Source organism: Macrotis lagotis, chromosome 8, assembly GCF_037893015.1.
Source record: "Macrotis lagotis isolate mMagLag1 chromosome 8, bilby.v1.9.chrom.fasta, whole genome shotgun sequence".
Taxonomy (NCBI): Eukaryota; Metazoa; Chordata; class Mammalia; order Peramelemorphia; family Peramelidae; genus Macrotis; species Macrotis lagotis.
This window is the reverse complement of record NC_133665.1, coordinates 129590209-129607851: the sequence shown is the minus strand read 5'-3', so window position 1 is coordinate 129607851 and position 17643 is coordinate 129590209. Positions and strand designations below refer to the sequence as shown.

The 17643-nt window shown below is 34.0% G+C and overlaps 1 protein-coding gene across 2 annotated transcripts in view; it reads right to left on the bottom strand.

Moving 5' to 3' along the window:
* FAM120A (family with sequence similarity 120 member A) overlaps positions 1-17643 on the bottom strand; it is a 134193-nt gene that overhangs the window by 99927 nt on the left and 16623 nt on the right. Inside the window, exons 2-4 of one of the 2 annotated variants that reach the window (XM_074198343.1) lie at positions 9131-9377; positions 1651-1733; positions 30-140 (exon numbers count right to left, since the gene is read on the bottom strand). In XM_074198343.1, the coding sequence (XP_074054444.1) occupies positions 30-140; positions 1651-1733; positions 9131-9377 (441 nt within the window). The remainder of the gene's footprint in view (positions 1-29; positions 141-1650; positions 1734-9130; positions 9378-17643) is intronic. The other variant, XM_074198344.1, reaches the window with a different exon arrangement.

Genomic DNA, 17643 nt, shown 5'->3' with positions numbered 1-17643 from the left:
TAATTACAGGCTCCATCCTCCTGCATTACCTCTCTTGTTCTCCATGGACTTTCAAACATCACTGACAGTGGCTTAGCAATCACATCCACCAGATCTTTCAGTACCCTGGGATATAGTTCATCTGGGCCTGGCGAACTACACTAAGGCATGATAGAGAAAGAATGTATGAGGGTTTTAACCACCATGGGATAATATGGACAGAAAGAAGCAAAGAAATCTTAGAATACTGTCAGGCATTCATTCATTTTCATTCTCAATATATACAAAATAAATAGGCAGCAAAATATATAAAAGACCCATTTGAAAGTTAACATCAACTAAATTCAGTTACCCAATTTAAAGCCCTTCAGTATGTCAAATGAGAATTTAATTTTTAAAAGTCAGAAAGGACTTAATACATCATTTTTATTTTAGTTGAGCAACCTGAGGTCCAGAAGTTAAGGAGACCTGTAGAAGTGGCAGATAAGTTGGTGGCAAGATCAAAACAAGAATCCAGGACTCCAGTCTCATCCAGTGCTCTATCAAACCATTCTGACTTTCAATTACAGTTAACCATTTTAGCCATAATTAGCCCATAAACAGTAAACTGTTAATCCAGAGGGAAAAAGCAAATTGACCAATGGATTGCTAAAAAGTGTCTGTTATGACTCTAAATTAAAACAATTATTGTTATATGAAGAAAATATAAATTTATACATAATTCTATGGAAGGGGTTCTAAAACTTGTGGTCTGTGAATTTGTTTAGTTTTGAAAAATATTTTGAAAGTTGTTGTTTCAATATAATTTGTTTCCTTTGTAATTCTAGTTATTTTATGCATATAAAACCACTATTCCAAGGAGGGGTTCAAAACTTCACCAAATTTAGTTAATCTTAAGGTCTATGACACACAAAAAGTAAAGAACCCCTTACTCTAAAACAACATCACATCCTTTTAAAAAGAACTGTAGTCACCTTGGGGAATCTAACAATTAAATGACATTCTCTGATCATTTCTTATTAAGGCACATGAGAATGAAGAATAAGGGAAAGCAGAAAGGATGATTAAGATAGTTAAAAAAGACTATTTTGAGTGAAAAGTTAAAACAATGTAAAGAAATCACATTCATTCTGATGCAGCTTAAATTATCCTATATTATTAATAAGATTAAGTCCTCAAATTTTGTAAGGTAAAAATTTTTAAGAAATTTATGAATTTCCTTACTGTATGTCATAAAGATACTAATTTAAAACTGTTAAGTTATTGATAAGTAGAGTCCAAACTAAAAAAGAAGTTTTGTGTTTTGATTTGATATTTTAGCATGAAAAAATTCAATCCTACTTGAAAAAGTGGTCCTGCCAGTAATACAGATTTGAGAATGCAAAAGGCAATTTTTTCAAACCAAATGGAAATAAAGAAAAATAAAATTGACAAATGAACAGAAATGACATTTGTAAGAAGTATAAAGTCAAAATGTAAAGATTAAGGGTAAAACAGTTTTTTTTGTTTTTTTTTTAATAGTGAGTGATCAAATAGCAGTATCATGTTTTTCTTCCAAAACATGGTAATGTTAACATGTCTACTTTCATAACCTATGAACCAGCTACAATATTAAAGTATTATAATGTAAGCACTTTTATTTTAAGTTCTGAAATGAAATCAAGTTTGTACCTTAAGTGAGGCTAGTGGATGTTCTGGACCAAGTAAACTCCAATGAAAGGAAGCCAAATCTTCATCAGGTAGAATGTGATTACCTAGAATAGATAATATGTATAACTTAAAGCTAATTAATATTAAAATCAACCACAGGGGATTTTTTAAAAAATTTATTTATTATTTTGAATTTTACAATTTTTCCCCTAATCTTGCTTCCCACCCTGCCACAGGAGGCAGTCTGAACATCTTTACATTGATCTAAGTTGAGTGTAATGAGAGAGAAATCATATCCTTAAGGAAAAACAAATAAAGTTTAAGAGATAGCAAAATTACATAATAAGATAACAGGTATTTTTTTTTAAATTAAAGGTAATTAATAAATAAATAGTCTTTGGTCTTTGTTCAAATTCCACGATTATTTCTCTGGATACAGGTGGTATTCTCCATCAAAGATAACCCAAAATTGTGCCTGATTGTTGCACTGATGGAATGAGCAAGTACATTAAGGTTGAATGATCATCACCCCCATGTTGCTGTTAGGCTGTACAATGATTTTCTAGTTCTGCTCATCTCGCTCAGTATCAGTTCATGCAAATCCTTCCAGGCTTCCCAGAATTCCCATCCATCCTGGTTTCTAATAGAACAATAGTGTTCCATCACATACATATACCATAGTTTGTTAAGCCATTCCCCAACTGAAGGACATTCACTTAATTTCTAATTCTTTGCCACCACAAACAGAGCTGCTATGAATATTTTTGTTCAAGTGCTATTTTTACCCTTTTTCATGATCTCTTCAGGGTACAGATCCAGTAGTGGTATTGCTGGATCAAAGGGTATGCACATTTTTGTTGTTCTTTGGGCATAACTCCAAATTACTCTCCAGAAAGGTTAGATGAATTCATAGCTCCACCAACAATTTATTAGTGTCCTTTGGGGGACTTTTAAAAATTTGCTCTATTTCTTAAGCTATTACAGTCTACATTTTCTAAAAAGACTGCAAATTACATTTAAATTGATATCATTTACCATCAATTAAGTCAAATCAAGGAGTACTTAGCATACTAACACTTAAAAAATAAGCAACTGTAACAATGAATCAATCTTTTTACAGAAAGAAAAATGTAGCTAATTGACTCAAAAGATACAATTTTGCAACAAAACAGAATGTAAAAGCGAAATAAAAATTATTTTCCTAGGATTAGTTTTTTAAAAAATCAGAATTGTTTTTTCTATCTTTAGGAAACTCTGCTGGTCTAAGTTGTTGGCTAGGTAATTCCTATTTTTATTTATTTGCAAAATAACAGTGGTTCAATTTGTCTTGAATTGGGTATTGTACCAAAGAAACTTAAGAGAAGTCTCAAAAATTGTCTTTTTTTTCCCTTCTCAATCAATACTCTCCATGACAATGACTACACATTACAAATTGAATAAACATCACTAAGTAATTCTAAGTTTAAAGAGTCAACTAACAAAGAACACTCTGAAAATCCTAACAAAACACAATTAAGTTTATATCCTCTTACCAACCCTGAGTCATAGAATCCAATAATACTGAACTACTAAGAAATGTATTATTTTGAGAGTTCTTTATTTTTATGACATCTAGTTAGTAAACTATTAAATCTTTTGGTATTTTAGCTATACTATATAAAGGATATCTCATATCTCAAGAAACATCTTTATAATATTCATTTTATATAATGTGATCTCTATTTTGAGGGGTGGACTTACAAATTAGTAACTTAATAAAAACTGGTCTGACAGAATGACAACAATATTAAGTAGCATGTATTTAACATCTACTATGTGGCTCTGTGTTAAACACCTCACAGATATTATTTGATCCTCACAACAACTTTGGCAGGCAGATTCTATTATTACCTATTTCATAGTTAAGGAAACTGAAGTAGACAGAGGGTTATGTGATTTGACCAACACCACAAAGTAGCAAATGACTGGGGTTTCATTTGAACACTAAAGATTGAAGTCATCCTGACATCAGGCCCAGGAGCCTATTCACTGTGCCACCTGGGTGTCTCAAACAGAGAGGAAAGGGAGATTTTCATATCACATATGCTTACATTACACCTACTCAAAGCATATAAATGCAAAATACAGAATGAAAGCATGTTTAACCAAAAAGAGACTATTCCTCAAGAACAAGAACTTTCAAATAACCTTAAGTTTTCCCTTACTAAGAGAATTATGAATCTTGACTAGGAAATATCCATAAAATGCCAATTAGAGCTTTCATAAGATGTGGTCTGAAGAAAATATTCAACTTCTTTAAGATATGCTAATTTTAAGAAACAACCATTTCAATTAAATATAACCATATGCTATGGGCAAACATATATTGATTAATGAATTTCCCCCCTCCATTTTCAACCCCTTAAGCTACCCTGGCTTTCTTCAAGATTCAGTTCACAATTTAATGCTTTCTGCATCAGGGGGTCAAGGTCATTCCTGGGGACCTTTCTCTACCCCTTCAAACCTTTTTACACACACACACACACACACACACACACACACACACACACACACACACGTGTGTGTGTATTTATTATATATAAATACACACCTTATATATACAAGCTATATTACATAGATATGTACTTATATGTTACCTTCCCCATTAGAATCTAAGAGTCCAGGTATTACCTTTCCTTGCACCTCTAAAGCTTAGCACAGTGCCTGGAAAATATTAAGTTTTCAATAAAATGTTTGTAGAGAGAATGACTGAATGGGTTTGGGTGTGTTTTGCCTCCCAGGCAAATGAGAGGTAGCACTGCACAGTGGTTAGAGTAGTAGATTTAGAATAAGAAAGATCCAAGGTCAGTTCCCATATCTCTACATGAGGACTTGAACACTCACTAGCTGTGTGACTACTGTGAAGTTGAGTACCCTTGTCAGCTCCAATATATATTCTTAAGGCTCTAATTTAAAGATGGATTGGTTCTTCAATCAAAAGTAGTAAATTCTTGTGAGAAAACTGTAAGTCCTTGACATATTCCAGATTTCTAAAGTATTTTTGTTTTTGTTCAGTTGTTTTCAGTACTGTTCAATTCATTGTGACCTCATTTGGGTTTTCCTGGCAAAGACACTGGAGTGCTTTGACATCTCTAGCTCATTTTACAGACAAGGAATTTGAGGTAAACAGGTTTAAGTGATTTACTCAAGGTCACACAGCTATAAGTGACTAAGGTCAAATTTGAACTCAGCAAGACTAATCTTCCTGATCTCAGGCCTGATGCTTTTATCCACTCTACCAACTAGCTGTCCTGAAAGTATTACACTCACTCAAAGTCTCTTTGTGAATTATTATTATACTCAACCAGAAAGGTTCCCAATAGATGACTTGTATAGAGTGTAACTAACATTTTATACAATAAAAGAACTTAGAAGAATAGTTGAAGGGGAATTGTCCAGTTGAAGATTCACCTAATGTTTTCAAAAATTATAGACCAACTAAGGAGCAGCTAGGTTGGCGCAGTGGATAGAGCACCAGCTCTGGAGTCAGGAGTACCTGAGTTCAAATTCAATCTCAGACACTTAAAAAAAATTTCCTAGCTGTGTGACCTTGGGCAAGTCACTTAACTCCATTGCCTTAGAAAAACAAAAACAAAAAAAGGAAAAAGAAAAATTATAGGCCAACTACCAAAATCCAAGAGACTTACTTAAGTTTTAATTTCTCTGCACCTTATGTTTAAATGCTCAATAAAATCAACAGAACTCAAAAGTAATTGCATGTTCTAAATCACTGGGACAGAAAAGAATTTTTAGAATTTAGTTGTTTCAGGGCTCAACATTTGACTAGCTAGCTTAACCAGGAAAAATACGATACTTGAAATAGTCTTCTGTTAAGTAATTATAAGTAATAACATTCTCTTCCCATTTGCCACATACTATTACCCTTAATTACTTCTTATGTTTCCTTCCTCTTACCTTAAGGTAACTGTCCTGACTGCTTCTTACCCTCAAGTTCCCTCGTCCATATCCAGATTCAACCCTGCTTACCCTATTCCATGATGCTCTTTGGAAGTCATCCCTTTACCAACTATTTACTTCACACCCTTTCCATCTTTTAAGCCCTCGTTTCCCCTCAGGTGACACTGCATCTCTGGTTATCCTCTCCAACAACAGTTGGCCCTGAAGGTGCTAAATGTGCCTGGCTTCCCACTGTCATTTCTACCATTGAACCCTTCACTCATTTTTCTCTTTTGAGGTACAATAAATTAAAATTCACTATTCCATCAAAATTATAATAGCTTTGGTATACTTACTACCTATCATTCTTCTGCTTTCTCAAGGATTTCAGCTCCTCACTCACCATCTTCCTCTTTTTCCCAGTGTTTCCTTCAACTCCTAACCTCCCATTTTCTCAATTTCCTTTAGTGCCAATAACCTACTTATTCCTTCATTCCATTTAAATCACACACAGACTTGGTTGCATACTGGTTTTCCATTAACCACAAATATTTCATTTCCCTAAATGAAAATCTTGGCTATTTTCACTGTCCTGCCATAACATCCCTCTTCCTATGCTGTACCCCTTGCTTCCTATGTTTTTCACCTTCTTGGTGAACTCCTCTTCCTTCATCTCTCAATAATTTCTTAGGTCAGAACTCCTGCTCGCCTTCCCTTTCATACCTTTCCAACTACCCAGGACTTAGTCATTCAGCTCTCTACTGTTCTCTACTTGAGCCATCACCTGTCTTCTCAGCTCCATTCATGACTTACCATGTGAAGCTAGAGGGAGCCCCAACTCTGTGCAGAAGGCTTTGTATGACTATGGACAGAGCACTGTGCAATGCATTTTACAATTCTTATAATGACAATAATGCCATTTTTACCTTCACAACTGTCTTGATTGACTTAGTTTGTCCAGGTCCTTATACCCTCTTGCTTAGATTAGTGGAAAAGATTCTTAATTGGTCTTCCCATTTCTCAAGTCAACTCCATTCTATATCATACACATGCTAGCAAAGTCATTATCCACAAGTGCAGATCTGACCATGGGATTCCCTTAATCAATTAACTCAAGAAGCTTCCCACTGCTCCTTGGAAAAACTACAAGCTTCTCAGCCAAGACATTCAAGCCAGATACACCTGGCCCTCACCCACTTCTCAGCTTCTCTCACACTATGACCAGGATAAAGAGCCTTTTCTCTGCTCCTCCCTCAGAACAGAGCATGCCTCAGCTCCAGCCTTTGTGCTCATCATTTTCCTCAACCCCTCACTGGTTCCCTTTCTCCCTTTAAGATTCAGCTCAATTTTCTAAATGACGTTTTTCCTAATCCTCTCATCTCTTAGTGCCCTTTCCCAATCTACCTTGTTTTAAACTATTTTGCAAATATAATTTACTGCCTTCACATTTATGCTATACATATATGCACATAAATACACTGACTCTCTCCCCTTTAGATGGTAAACTCATTATGAGTGGAGTGTATTTCCTTCTTTGTATTCATAGCCTAACATAGTACCTGGCACAAAGCAGACACTTAATAAATATTGTAGATTTAAATAAAAGATGAGAAATCTATCCTCCCACCTTATAACCCAGCCAAAACTTGTAATCTGTTTGCATTAAAGTTTCAACTCTTTTTTTTTTAAGGTTTTTGCAAGGCAAATGGGGTTAAGTGGCTTGCCCAAGGCCACACAGCTAGGTCATTATTAAGTGTCTGAGACCAGATTTGAACCCAAGTACTCCTGACTTCAAGGCTGGTGCTTTATCCACTATGCCACCTAGCTGCCCCTAAAGTTTAAACTCTTAAAGAAAGTAGTGACCCACCTGTTAGCAAAAATAAATTTAATTAAAGAATTAATGGAAATTAAAATGTCAATTAAATATGCTCTAAAATAGAACCAATTTGTAACAAGAAACATTCATCTTTGAAAAATCTTTAAAGTAAATTAATATGTTATAGCTGTAAATCTTCTAAATTCCAAAGGTCAAAAATATCCCCAACTATAAATTTTAGTGGATAACAAAAGATTAAATGAAATGAAGCCAACAGAGGTAATTCTTGAGATATGTTATAAAATATCTTAAATATTCCATAAAATACTAAATTGTCAACAATAATATCCCCTATTACAAATTCTAACATCCTTGTGTTCTCTTATAAATTTCCTTCTCCCACCCCCTCACCCAGGTTCCTCACTCATTGACAAGGAACTAAAAAACCTTAATAAATTACCAATAACCTCTAAGTAGCTATTGATCTAAAGAAAACTATAATCCCAAAACTTATTATCAGATTTATCCAGCTATTTCAACTATATGATTCATGGTTTTGGGTAAGTTCCAAAAAATATATTAGAGATATCAAGAATATACACAAAAACTATGAGTGAAAACTATACTTTAGGTTCACTCAAATTCTACTTACTTTTATCTTAACAATAAAAACTTTTTAGACCACAACAAATTAGAAATCAAATTAGGAATGTTGCTCAAGGAAGGTATACTGACCACATAAAAAGTGACAGGTGACAGCAAAATAAGAAAAATCTAAGTAACAAATAGATATAAGCTATCTAACAGAATAGTGTAGAAGCTATAGTTCTACATACCTCAAGATCCCTAAAGAGCATCACTGTTATTACAGGACAATCAAATAACATCCACAATGATAACTCTAAGTTATTAAGAAAAAGCTAACTTTTGTTCAGTATTCCCCTACTTTAGAGCAAACATTTACAAAATTTATGTTTAAAGCAAATACACACAAAACATTTTAGTTTCCATTGGAGAGGTCCAATTTAATTCAATAAATATTTATTAAAAATCTTTTTAAAAAATAAAACATGTTTTACCACTTAATTGGGCAAGATTCAGATAGTAGGAATATTCATTTTTGTCATTTCTGGTTCACGTCAACAGATAATCAGTCCTTAGAAGGCAGAGTGGCAGAGTATATGTTAATTTAAAATCTTCATTACCATTATAGACATGGGTAACTCTAATACCTATACTGCATGCATACTTACATCAATAAGGCATATTAATTTTTACATGTAAATATACATACCCCAAATCTTTAACCAATATTACTCAACAACCAGTTCATAGCTAAAAAAAAAAAAATTATTTAAGGCATATTTTATCTCTTTTCAAGCTGAGTATCACTTGTTAACTCACTTATTAATCCTAAGGTAGTTAAAATGCCTGAAAATAAAGACCATGAGCTTCTGGATTCTCAAGGAGTCAAAGTTTAAATTTCTATTTGGAAAACAAACTTTTCTTTTAGTCTGAAGGGAAGATTAGACAAGTACATGAGATACAGCTATCTTCGAGGTACCTATAGCAGCTAGTTACATCATAGAACAATGCTGAAAATTCAGGAAGCACTTAGATAAGGCTCTTTAAACAATTTATATCATTTCACAATTCTTGCAGTAATAATAAATAAAACTGCTACTCTTGATGTTGGTAAATTTAATTCCTACATAAAACACACAAACTTTTTCTTGCCATTCCACCTACCTAATAGAGCAGCAAAAATAGGAAAACGATTTGGATTCAGGTCCAGTTGCTTGGCAACTTCATGCATCAGATATTGGCTTGTTGTGAGACTTTTCCCATTACGGCTCAGTTTTAGGGCATGGGCACTGAAATAGTAGGGGATGTTGCACAATGCATAATCAGAGTCATATGCAACCAAGCCATGGAAACCATTTTCTCTGCAGAAAGCAATTACTTCTTGATGATGATCTTCAATGCTCTGTGCAACCTATGTAAATGGGGGAAAAAGCATCAAATGTAATGTTAAAAAGAAACAATGATCTCTTCTTATAAAACAAAAATCAGATTGACATTAACTATTTTAAAGAATTTGAGAACTCTAAGATTATTAGGATATTCAAGTAAATCAAATAGTCAAAAGGTATCACAATAAAGCAGGCCTCCAATTGCTAAGTCCCTCAGGCAGTAGTTCTTTAGCTAGAGACCTTGAATCTTGTTTTAAAACTGAACTTCATTCTAACTGGTTTTCTCTGTAATACTAGGTACTTTGCTTTATACATTTCTAAATATCACACTGAGAAGTAGTAACTAGGCTTCAGACTGCCTAAGACACGCAAAAAAAGGTAAGAATCCCTGTCATAGTTAAGAACTACTTCAAAGAAGTGAAATAGTTTAACATGAAAATATATTCAGAGGCAAGTTTCTTAATTTTCTACTAAACACCCTGTCATAAGAAACTGATTTAAATTATCATCTGGTCAGGAATTTAATAAGGTATGACATTACAGGTTGACTTTCAAGTTTTATTATAAAATATGAAGTAGGGCATCTCTGAAAACAAAATATCATTTAACCACAAATCTCATTCAGGTTTCTTGAAAGTAAGGAGTTATACATACATACATACACACATGTATATATGTGTGTATATATACATATATATGTATATATATACACACACGTACACATACACATACATACATAAAAAGGGTAATAATGGAGAATGGGAGGGCATATATGAATGCACACTCTCAGGTCATCTATTTTATGTTTGTGAAGTCTAAAAACAAATGATATACAGCCTAAATCAACCAAGATACTTGCATTAAAGTCTATAGTTATAGTATATGACATAATAAAAAAAGGTCTAAAATTAAGGGTTGTTTTATTTTTCCATCTATTTATAGACTATCCACAGTGCAGAATTATAAAGTTCCACCATCTAAACACATTTAAGCATAACCAACTTTCATTACATGCCTAATATATGCAGGATATTGATAATTTATAAATCAAAACCACCTAAAAGAAGTTAAATAGTGTAACATAAAAATATATTAAAAAGCCAGCTTAATGATTTTTTATTAAGTACCCTATCAGAAAAAAATCAATATTGAAATTTCTTTGACAAGAAAGAAACATAACAGAAAAACAATTCCTTTGAAAATTCACCTAAATCATACATGGTACCTTTTAACAATTTAATCACATTTAACCACTGTTTCTACATTGAAAGTTAAAAGGTCTCCTTTCCCAGAAATACCTTAGCTCAGGATTCAAGATACGGGTTGGAAACCACATGTTTGTTGCAAAGAAGTCTGTTGTATAGATGCCTGCTGAAGTATTGATAAGAGGTTATAAGCAAGAGTCTATCTGAATCATGAGATGGAGGACTTAGATGAGTAACCGTTCAGATGCAGGGAAGCCACAGACAATAAAGATGGGAAGAAAAGATGATTTTCAGAAATCTAATTTACAAGATCTTTAATGCTTTAACAAATACATTTCTTAAGGGAATCAAATTTTATAATAGAAATGATTCAGGTGAGTATAAAAAAGTGAGTTCTCCAAAGTATTTGGGGAAAGAGGACAGGGGAAAAATGGACCAGTTATACTTAAGTCTTTTTTGTGTCCTAGATCTCTTTGGCAATCTGGTAAAACCTATGAATAGATATTAAAATATTTTTTAAAAAGTTCATGCTAATGTAGAAGTATTTTAAATGTGATTTTATAAGTACAGAGTGTTTGCTGCCACAGGGAAAAGGGTGGGAAAGAAAGTGGAACTCAAAGCTTGCAAAAGGATGAATGTTGAAAACTACCTTTGCATGTAATTGGGGGAAAAAATTAATTAAAAAAATTTTTTAAATGAGGTTAAAAAAAAAGAGGAGGAGGAAGGAGGAGGAAGAGAAATTGTTCATGACCCCCAGGTAAGAATTCTTGGTGTAGACTTAAAGTCTAACAAGGACAAATGAGCAATTGCTCAACCAATAAAGCAAATTTTCCTGGAAGAATCCCATTTCCCACTCATCTCATTTGATAAGTCTCATACTAATCTTGCTAGAAAATGTTTTGGCCTGATATAATATGATATAATTAAATCATACTGTGAGAGAACCAGTAATCCTTTCCCAGTAACATGTCTAAATACTTTTAAAATCTGTGATTTTGCTGGTGTCTATGTTTCATCCATCAAGGAAAAATGGCATCTGAGAGTCGTAGCTGAAAAATGTATCTCCTTGAAGTCAAACTTGGGGTTAAGCTTTTGAGTTTAGACAGGAATAGGAAATAGGAAAATAGGAAAACAAGCATATGATTATTGGTTTTTAATAGCAGAGCTGTAAAACATACTCATCCACTGCTTTAATTTGGTAGGTCCTGTATAAGGCTATGTTTGCCATAGATGCCTCTATTCATGATTCTATAAGGCATCAGGAGGACTTTACTAGATGGTTAAATAATACATCTAAAGGAAAAACAAATTTTCTGGTGAACTGTATAATTGTTCTTATTATGCCTCTTACGCTTACTAGCCATGTGACCTTGGGCAAGTTACTTGACTTCTGTTTGCTTCAGTTTACTTAACTGCAATCTACCTTCTAAGATTGTTTTCAGGAACAAATAAGATAATAGATATAAAGTTCTTAATGCCTAGCCCATAGTAGGGGCTACAAAAATCCTGGTGATGCTGCTGCTGATGCTATATTCCTATCATAAAATAAGAACAATGTATCAAATACATTAATCTAGGATAAAGATTTTCAAAGTAGGTTCTACAGACCTCTTGGGGTTAACCAAATCCCTTCTCAGTGAATCTACAAGATTCAAATGATTTTCTTAACAATACCATTTGCTTTTTAAAATACTTCCCTCTCCCAAAAGGATCAAATAAACAAACAAAAAACACTTATCATTCTGTGGTTGCTAGTGAGTACAGTATTTATGAAGATATAGATGTATAGGATGAAAAACTGAAACAAGATATCTTGGTATTTCCCAGTCTTAATAAGCACTGGCTCCCACTGTGGCAAATTTTTCAACTTTTAGATATTGAAAGATTAATGATCACTGAAAACCACTCCCATTCCTTCAGCAAAATGACTTAATCGCTTATATGTGAATAACTAATACTCTAATAATTAGGGATGTCCCAGAGAGGAATGGGATGCTGAAGATAATACATTCCTAAATGCTGGGGATTCTTGGGTTGAACTAGACTCAAAATGAAACTCTGTGAAGTAGATTGGTTACTGTTACTTGGAAATAGCTCTCCTAAACCGGTTATATTATTTCTTGTACAGATTCAACAATTCAACAAATCTTTATCAGTTTCTACTATGTAAAAGGTACCAGGATAGATGTGAATACCAAGAACAAAAAAAGTCCCTAGTCGCAAGGGGCTTTCATTTAACTAGCAGGAAGAAAATGATATTCAAAGAATTAGTTTCTAAAGTCACAAAGCTAATTAACGACAAAGTCAGGACTGGAGTCTAAGCTCTCCTGACTCCAGTTTCAGCGTTCTCACTACATAAAGAAGCAAGTGTACAATGAAAACCCCTTAGGATATCTTGGAGAGCAATTTTTTTTGAAGGGAAATGTAAAATGATGTAAATGTAAAAGATGGATACATAAATGAAAACTTTAAAATGTGAATAAATCAAGTATTGGGGAGGTTAATACTTTTTTTTTCTCCATTTACCTTTTCAGATTCTCCAACTGACCCCCATCATGTGAGCAAGCCTTGCAGTTTTCTACCCCAGTACTTTTCTCACTTATTTGACATTACTCCCATTTTTATTTATTTTAAGGACTCAATTCAGAGCTCTCCTCCTTCTAGAACCTTCCTAGACTATTGCTGCAATCTACAGTGATCTTTCCCTACTCTAAATACAACATAGAAGTAAAACAAACACATGCCAATTAATCATATGTTCCCTTGTGATATCTATGTTATCATTCAACTTTCCATATATTTTGTCTTGTTCCCAACTAAGATTCTCTAAGGCTCTCAAAATTATAAACTTCTTCCTCCCCACTATGGTATTTAAGCATAGTGCCATACAAACAGTGGAATTTAAATTACAAGACTGAGAGTCAATTTGTAAAGTAGAACTTCTTTTCTAAAAAGCTGAATCATTCTCTAATTTAGTTTTATGAATACAAACTTTCACATTTAAGTCTACTTAAGTCTACTACCAAGTACCTCTAGTACTTGGACTAATTTTAACATGTATGTGACAATTTTCTAATTATGCCAATAAATATGTGACAACACAGAATTGCTTTAAAAATTCACAGAAAGCAAAACTGTACCACAAGAGAATTCTTTTCTTTGTTCAGTCATTACAAATAATATATATTTAATCAGCCTTAAGACAATGACAACCTAACTGTAAAATCTCAAAGAATCTACTGTAGGAAAATCTCTAATTTAAAAAAAAAAATGCACCACAGCAAAAACAGCAGATCGGGTACATCAGACACTTGGGTAAATGCTATTCCTCACTGAATCTTTTTTCCTAATAGTCAGAAAATCAGGAATGAAAGATAGAGAGGAGGCTATAAGAGAGCTATTCTCAGATTTGATTCTCTAAAAAATTGAATCTGAAGATAAGATTCAAGTTTAATGATGAAGATTTATTTGTAAAGATAAAACAATAGTTTGAGATTCCTAGATATCAGTTTACCCAGAGTTTTAATGCAGAGGTAATGACTTTAGAACATTAGTTTTAAATCATTCCCAGAGAAATGAAAGAGATAGGCAACTTACTTTTTAAAAAATATATTAATATTATTCTCATTGTTTTAAAAAAGAGGTAATAGAAAGCAAATGTGCATACCTTTGATCCTTCTAAACATTATAGAAACCAAATTATTTTCATTTTTAATTGGCAATATAATAAATAATTAGATTTGGAGTCAGTAGACCTGGATCCAAAGCCTGGTTCTGCTATTTGTTACAAGTTTAAGTCACTCAACCTCACTGGACATCCCTCTTTTGGGAGTTTTCTCATCTTTAAGATGAAGGACCATGTAACATTAATTTAGGTAATTCTAAAATTGTGATGCTATGAACTATGCGCTAAAATTTCTGAGCCAACTATACTACCAGTAAATTTACAAGGTATTATTCTACTTCATAAAGAAATGAAACTTCAATAAATAAATGCCCAGTATGCTTTATAGTTCTCAATTCTTAGATGACAGAGGTTATCTTCCTATATGAAAAAGAAAAATCAGACTGATAGAGGAATCATTAGGAAAGGCTGCAGATAAAACACTTTTATGTCCCTTTCCTTTCCTACCAAAAGAGGGGCTGCGATAGCTGATTTGCTTAAGATATTCCCACTAACATAATCAAAACTTTTTTTCTAATGGCTGGTCCCAAATAAAAGTCATTTCCATAAAGCAAGGGTATTAAAACCATTTCACTGTCAATTTCAAGTTTAAAGTATCTACTACTTATAAAATATTAAAAGTACAAACATCGCCCTCAAAGAGTTTACAGGGGAATATAAAAATACATGTTGAAAAAGGATAATACAAGATAATTTGAAGGAGGAAGTAGTAGCAACTGGGGAATGAAGAAAGACTAAGCTTTGATAGAAAGATGATAAATAATATTTATTGAGTACTGTAAGACCTATACAGGGTTATATATACTTACATGTATGATTTGATCCTAACAATCCTGTGATGTATGACAGATACTATCTCCATTTTAGACTAGTAAACTGAGGCAAAAAGAAATAAAAGTAACTTGTCCATGTTCACACAGTAAAAAATGACCAATACTTTCCTGAATAAAATCCTATCCTAGAATCTAAGCCTCAAACTCTATCACAATATCTTTGAGGATGCTAACATGCAGCAATAAGGAAGGAATATATTCCACGCATGGCAGACAGCTTGTGCAAATGCACAGAGCAAAAATCTAGCATGTTGACCAGGAAGGAAATAACAAGCCACATTTGATTGGAATAAAGCACATGAAAGGGAGTAAAATGAAATAAAACTAGAGGTTGAAGCAACATCTTAGAGATCTTGTAACTGTCAGGTCAAGGAATGGATAAAGAAGCAACAGAGGAAAGACAACTAGAGAGAAAAGTCAACCTTGGATTGACCTATGATAGGCACTCAAGCCAACCTAGAGAAGGAGAAATCAATGACAGTCCAAAGGATACTGAAAAGAACAGTGTCAGAGAAGTCAAGAAATTAGTAAAAGAGAGGTGTTCAACTAGGACAAAAGCTAAAGAAAGGTCAAGTAGGATAAGAGATGAGACTAGGCTATTAAAAACAAGAACTACTGGGACCAGGAAACCAGTAGCATAAATCACAGGTCAAAATGATAAGCAATCAGAATATAACAAGTCAGAATATAAAAAAAATCATTAGGGACCCAAATCAAGTATCTTCATAGCTATAGCTCAGGATCAAGACAGATAATTCTGATTACATGAAATTGAAAAGCTTTTGCACTAACAAAATCAAATCAATGCAACTAGGATAAGGGAAACTATCTTTAGGGGGAAAAAAAACTTTGCATCAAGTAGATAAGGGCTGTCCAATCTTACTTTTAAAAGTTTTTATTGAAATAGACAATATATTTTGATTTGTCATTTTAGTGAGAGTTCTACAGTATTTACTAAAGCATTTAGTAAACCCACAGGAGGCTGTATAAAAATCACACTGTGGGAAGCATGCAGCCTGTGGGTCCCATTTTAGATAGCCCTGAAGTAGATGATTGTAGAGATATTAGACCTTGCAAGAGACATTCTCCATTATTAGTGGTCAAAAAAAATTAACAAACAGTTCTCAAATTTAGCACCCATTCAATTATAAATGGTGGAATAAAACACTATTTTGTGCAAGTCATAGGTTTCAACAGAGATTCTACTTCAGAAAGAATTAACCAAATAACTAATAAGAAATGCACACCAAAGCAACTCTCAAGTGTCACTTTTATACCCAGGAAGTTGGCAAAGATGACAAGATGATGATGATGATGATGATGATGATGATGATAATAATAATAATAATACTTTTTGGAGGAATACTGGAAAGATACAAAGATTAACACATTTTTGATGGAGATGCAAATTGGTTCAACCACTGCTTTCTGATAAGCAACTTAGAACTATGCTTAAAAAGTGCCTGAAATAAAAGACAGAACCAAGATGGAGGAGTAAAGGACTCTCCTGAGCTCTTCCTCAAACCACTTCAAATACCTTTAAATAGTGTGACTCCAATCAAATTCTTGAGTGGCAGAGCCCACAAAAAAAATGAATGAAACCATTTTCTAGATTAAAACAACGGGGAAGATCCACAGGAAGGGTCCACTGCATTGGGGTAAGAAAGGAGCTCAGAGCAGCACAGAGCTGTGGGGATTGCACCCAAGAGAACCAACCCCAGTACCAGGCCCTGGGTCAATGGCAGGTGGGGCGACTTCCAAACCTCTCAGGCCAGAAATTGCCAAAGACAACTTGGAAAGTCAGCAAGAAAACTTTGCCCCACTGGGGTGAGAGTACAGCACAGTCCAGCACAGGCCTCAGCATTGCAGACTGGACTCCAGCAGACCAAGAGCTGGCCTCAGGAGCCACTGAATCAGCAGAGGCAGAAACAGCCCTAGCAGAACAGGGGCTCTCCTCACAGCTCCAGGGAAGAAAGGAATGCTTGTGATCACCCACAGACCAGAGCACAAGCACGGAGAGCAATCATACCTTTCATCAGACCTTGGAAGAATGCTAGAAGTATCTCTGAAACAGCTACAAAAACCCTGAACAGCTTAAGATAGTGTGAACTCCACCCTGGAAGCAGATTCTCCACTTTAACAAAGAGTTAAAATCAAGTCAAAGGCTAGGGAAATGAACAAGCAACAGAAGGAAAAAAAACTGCCCTTAAGACAGTTATTATAGGGCTAAGGAAGATCAAAATACACATTCATAAGAAGATAACAAAGTCAAACCTTCTACATCCAAAGTCTCCAACAAAAATATATGAATTGGTCTCAGGTCATAGAAAAGCTCAAAAAAGATTTTGAAAATCAAGTGAGGGAGGTAGAGGAAAAATTTGGAAGAGAAATGAGAGCGATGAGGGGAAAAAAAATCATGAAAACCGAGACAGCAGCTTGGTGAAACTGCTGACAAAAAAATACTGAAGAAAATAACATCTTAAAAACCAGACTGGGGGCAGCTAGGTGGCGCACTGGATAGAGCACTGGCCCTGAAGTCAGGAGGACCTGAGTTCAAATCTAACCT